The sequence below is a fragment of the Crocuta crocuta genome, unplaced genomic scaffold (assembly GCF_008692635.1).
Source record: "Crocuta crocuta isolate KB4526 unplaced genomic scaffold, BGI_CrCroc_1.0 scaffold312, whole genome shotgun sequence".
Lineage (NCBI taxonomy): Eukaryota > Metazoa > Chordata > Mammalia > Carnivora > Hyaenidae > Crocuta > Crocuta crocuta.
In genome coordinates, this window is record NW_027527378.1 from 1609402 (window position 1) to 1615115 (window position 5714).

The following is a 5714-nucleotide window of genomic DNA, read 5'->3' on the forward strand; positions in this document are numbered from 1 at the left end:
AATCTCCACACTACCTTTTTCCTGAATTTTCCTCTGATGTGACATAACCTCTTTACACCATCAAAACACATCGCTTCTAATCGTCCGTTTCCCAACATTTTGATTACTTGAGCATATTCTTAGGGGAGAGAAAAGAAAAGTGTACAAGATACTGTCAAACTTTTCATAAGACAGCAACTTAAAAATCCACATAAAATGGACTTGAAAACATAGGTATACTGGATAGGAATAAATGTGTGGTAAAATAAATACAAATGAGTGATAAACACCAAGCCAATGGCAGAGCCAGAATCTACACTCCATAATGCCATTTCTAAAGCAAACTGTCTCTGCTAACAGAAATGCTTTAATTATCTACTGATTTTGAATAAGCAGAATGACTATGATCTTCATAACCATACTTTACTTTTTAAAGTTGTATTTAAGTAATCTCTACATCCCACATGGGGCTCGAACTCATGACCAAGATTAAGAGTCACATGTTCGTGGGGCGCCTGGGTGGCTCAGTTGCTTAAGCGCCCGACTTCGGCTCAGGTCATGATCTCACAGTTCGTGGGTTTGAGCCCCGCGTCGGGTTCTGTGCTGACAGCCAGCTCAGAGCCTGGAGCCTGCTTCGGATACTGTGTCTCCCTCTCTCTCTGACTCGCCCCTGCTCATGCTGTTTCTCTCTCTCTCAAAATAAATAAACAAACATTTAAAAAAAAAAAAATAAGTCACAGTTTCTTTGAACAGAGCCAGCCAGGCACCCCGTAACTGTATACTTTACTTTGGAGATCAAGGTGGCGTGCTCCAAAGTGGACATTACACCTCATCAATCTCTCACACTTGGATCCTCTCCCAATTTTGGACCTCCTTTCCCTCAAAGCCTTTAGCAGCTAGTCCCAACATAACTCTTGGTATATTTGGCACATAAAAGTAGCTTAAGTGTTAGTAATGTCTTTGTGAAATTAGCATTCATTATTAGGGATTATTCTAAAGTTTTTGTGAACCCAGAAAGATATTCTCCGGCAAAATGCCAAACTTTTAATCAAAACCTTTCCAAAAGGATACCCAGGAAGCCACTCGGTTTTACTGCCACTTGGAAAACTGAGGAGATGATTAGCTTTAGCTTGCACAGGGGCCTTGACTAGGGGGGCAAGGGCGGGTATTACCTCAGAACCTTTAGCTTACTCAAGTTGTACAGAAGACTGAACGCCCAACAGGCTATCCACTGATTTGTAAATACTCTGAGTCCTAACTCTGAAAGGCTCAACTGTGGGGCTGACACGCTGAAGTTAGTTGCTCAGACTACAACGAACCTAGAGTTTCAACATGGCAGGCCAACTCAAAGGCAGTATGTCTTCCAAAGTGAAAAAGTGATGATCGTAATAAAGTCAACTGTTAATGGAGGGAAGAATGAGGAAGGCTAAGAAACTGAAAGTTCTTTTAACCACAATACGTGTTTCATTTTTGGTGGCTTATATATACACATAGCCACGAACAAATCCACCAAAGTTCTACGATAAAAGGACAATCAAAAAAAGTTCTTTGTTAAAATATGTTGGAAATTACTGGAATAACTGGACTTCAAAAATATATATGTATTCATGCTAAGTTATCTGAATGTGATAATTCTATTGTGATTATGAAAGAGAATAAACTCAAGAGACATGATATAGCGTAAGGTAAAAGTATCATGATGTCTGCAACTACCTTTAAAATGCTTCAGGAAATACACACACATGAAGGGCTTAAGGGAGTTGATTGCACTAATACTGCAACTCTTCTGAAGCAGCTTTTGAAACTGCTCAGGGGTTGTGGGGCACCTGGGTGGCTCAGTCAGTTAAGCGTCTGACTATTGATTTTGGCTCAGGTAATGATTTCATGCGTGGTTCATGAGATTGAGCCCTGCCTGGGGCTCTGCAATGACAACATAGGTGAGCCTATTTGGGATTCTCTCTCTCTCTCCCTCTCTCTGCCCCTCCCCTGCTCGTGCTTTCTCCTCTCTCTCAAAATAAACAAACATACATTAAAAAAAAAAAAGAAGAAGAAGAAAGAAGCTGCTCAAAAATATGGGAAACTAGTGTTATGGATCTTAGTCTGGAAAGGTCAACTGTTTAGTTTTACTGTATTCTAGTTTTTGAAATTATATGCTAATAGTACTGGAGAAATGAGGCCAAGGCCTCTAACTCATCCCTTAAAAATTCATTATCTAATGAAAAGACTATGTAGGTGGTTCAGTCAGTTAAGCGTGTTTAAGCTCCACGTTGGGACTCCACGCTGGGCATGGAGCCTACTTAAGGGAAAAAAAAAAAAAGGTTTACTAAACCATGGAATTGTTAACTATAGCTTTCGAGGCTTAGTTCTTTCTGAACTGTACAATTCATTCTTACTTATGAATATTCATGCAAAACAATGAAACCTAGAGGTTTATAAAAATGCCACCAATCAACACACACTGAGCGTACCAAAAACTGATTACCAAAAGAAAGGCTCTAGAGAGGTGGGGGAGGACTGAGAAATGGAAGACAAACCGGAACACAAGACCTTATTGCTCAGCATTACAAAGTTGTATCTTCTATGTTTAGAAATCGAAAATTCCCTATTTTAAAAAAAATTATTACTAAAAAAAAAACCCCTCACTTACAGAAACGCTTACCTTGTCCATCTTCTTTAAACACCAGCTCTCTTTTTTCAGATTCATTCTCATTTTTACCTCTGCGTCTGTTTTTACCTCCTTTACCTAAAGGTTTTAAAGAAAGAAAAAGATGTTAATTATTTGCAAAATAAGAAAGAAACTGACTCACAACACTCTTTTAAAAAATCACTTACATTTAAAAATTCACCTAATAAAGTTACACCATATTAAATTTACAATCTCTAATCATATTAAACACACACATAGCATTACTCCCCTACTCGTCTTGGAAATTCCTTTTGGGTTATTTCTGTCATAAAATACAAACTGAAAGCAGATACTATATAAAAGTATATACATCCCTGAGGACATCTGCATTCAATGACCAAAGTTCCTGGATCATAATGATCACCTGGTTGAGCACACTGCTCAATGAACCCCTTCCACAGTGGCCCACAAGGGCCAGGGTGGGAGATACAACGAGTTACTGATAACTTTCCAAATCAATTAATAGCCCACCCCCTTACCAGACCTCCCCATGAAAGGTCTGAGTTCAATTAGGATGACTGGGGGTGAGAGGGTAAAGTTACATCCCCTGGAAGGGGAGCTGTGGTGGAGGAAGAACTACTCTGGCTACCTTCAGAATTTGAATTCTACCTTCTAGCAGTAGCAAAGATTTACTGAGCAAAGTAGCTGAAGTTAAAAAAGCAAGTTACTACTTTCTAAACTTGGAAGCAACCAAGATGTCCCTCAGTAGGGGAATGGATAAACTGTGGTACATCTATACAATGGAATGTTATTCAGCAATAAAAAGAAACATGAGAAGAACCTTAAACGCAAACTGTTAAAGGGATCTATAAAGGCTGAATTGTATGATTCCAACTAGGTAGCATTTTGGAAAAGGCAAAACTATTTAGACAGTAAAAATAAATAAATAAACAAACAAACAAATCAGTAGTTGCCAGGAGCTGGGGAGGAGGAAAGAACAGATTAATATGTGAACACGGAGGATTTTCAGGGCAGTGAAATTATGATTCTGTGTGATAGTGTAATGGTAGATACATTTCACTATTCACATGCCCAAATACACAATATACAACATAAAGAATGAACCTTAATGTCATCTATGGAGTTGGCTGGGCAGGTTGGGAGAAACCAAGGCCCAGATCCTACTAATACAGTGGCTCATGTTAACAACATCCTGGGAGGAATAGGAGAATTCTACTTTCTGCTTATTTCTCTACAAACGGAAAACTGCTCTAAAAAACAAAGTCCATCAAAAAACAGGGGCATCTGGGTGACTGAAACAATTGAGCGTCAACTCTTGATTTTGGCTCAGGTCATGATCCCAGTGATGAGGGAAACAAAGGCAAGAAAAATGTAAATTAAATCCCCTTTCAGCTTATAGCCCACTGGAAGACACCAGAGACCTGCAGCGTGTAACCCTCTGCAAGGAGTTTATGGCTGCCTAAATGCCATAAATATTTACAGGATATTAAAAACTAAAAGCATCCAGGGTGCCTGAGTGACTCAGTGGGTTGAGCGTCCCCGACTTCAGCTCAGGTCATGATCTCAGTTCATGGGTTCAAGCCCCACGTCGGGCTCTGTGCTGACAGCTCAGAGCCTGGAGGCTGCTTCTGATTCTGTGTCTCCCTCTCTCTGCCCCTACCCGCTCGCACTGTCTCTTTCAAAAATAAATAAACGTTAAAAACAAAAACAAAAACTAAAAGCAATTTTATCTTGACAACAGCTCCATCTTCAGAGTCCTAAAAGACCCTGCTTTCAGCATACAGAAATTCCTTAGAAACGAATTTTCTCTCTATCCCCCCTCCCTCCAGACTTAAAAGTGTATCACCAGTCATTCCTCACACTCCCAGCACAGCTCTTTCTGCCCATAGGTCCAGTCCCCCGTGTTTTAATAAAATCACTTTTTTGCACCAAAGATGTCTCAAGAATTCTTTCTTAGCCGTTTGCTACAAACTCCACTTCAAATTTCATCACTAAGGTCAAGGGATCGTGCTGAACATGAAGGCTGCTTTAGATTCTGTCTCTTCTTTTCCCCTCTCCCTTGCCTGCTGGCAAGCAAGTGCACTCTCTCTCTCTTAGACAGGGATGAAATCAGCAAAATCTAGACAGTGGGGGCAGTACAAGACAATTTGTTTTTCTCACTAGATACATTATTGGGGGGGGGATCAGATGGATGGGGAACTTACAGATTTTTTTTAAGAGATTTAAAAGACATTATCAACCAATGGCAATGTGTAGACCAAACCTGGATCCTGATTTGGTGTGGACGGTGCTAGTCCAAGTTTAGTTGTGAACTGACTGTGCCTGGGGCCAGGGGGTTAAGTACCTAAATGTTTGTTTATACCAGCATACTTTTGTACATATGTATATATTCAAAATTCTTCATAGTATGAATTTAAAAATGAATACCACAAGGTGAAGAATATAAAGCTACCATTGGTGTAAAAAGATAAAAACGCAAAAAAGAAAAAAAAAGAAAAAGGAGTACTCATATTTGCTTAGGTATACATAAAAAACCCTCTGGAAAGGCATATGTAAAAAAGTTAACAATGACTGCCTGTGAGGAGAACTTGTTGGCAAAAGGACATGTTCTGGAAAGACACTGCACTTTTCATATTTTGAAATCTGAATTGTGAATATATTTACTACTCAAAAATTTAAAAAATACTTCAACAAATGCAGAGGTATATATATGATCCTCTAAGGCCACTGTCCTTACATGTACCATGAAGCAGGCCTAGCCTAGCCATAAAAGAGACAAACAGGAGGAATAGTTCCGAGATGTAAACAAGAGAATTATGACCAGATGTAGAGGGAGGGAGAAGCAAAGGATGAATGGAGCTTTCACAAAGAAACTTCTCAGGATCTCAGTTACAGACTATGTAAAATGAGGGAGCTAGGAGAGAAGATCTAAATACCTCCACATTCCTTCTACCATTTAGAATCCTGGATTCTTCTATGTACTGACACCCTTAAAAAAAGCGTAATTCTCTCCCTCCCCTTGGTTTTCATACTTTGAAGGATGATAATACTACTCATTCCCCAACTCTCTTTTTTCTGACTTAGAGGG

At 39.5% G+C, this 5714-nt stretch overlaps 1 protein-coding gene across 1 annotated transcript in view; it reads right to left on the reverse strand.

The window, feature by feature from the left end:
* The window catches only part of EIF1AX (eukaryotic translation initiation factor 1A X-linked), a 19777-nt gene that overhangs the window by 10551 nt on the left and 3512 nt on the right, over positions 1-5714 (reverse strand). Inside the window, exons 2-3 of the mRNA XM_077770605.1 lie at positions 2639-2722; positions 15-118 (exon numbers count right to left, since the gene is read on the reverse strand). Of these exons, the coding sequence (XP_077626731.1) occupies positions 15-118; positions 2639-2722 (188 nt within the window). The remainder of the gene's footprint in view (positions 1-14; positions 119-2638; positions 2723-5714) is intronic.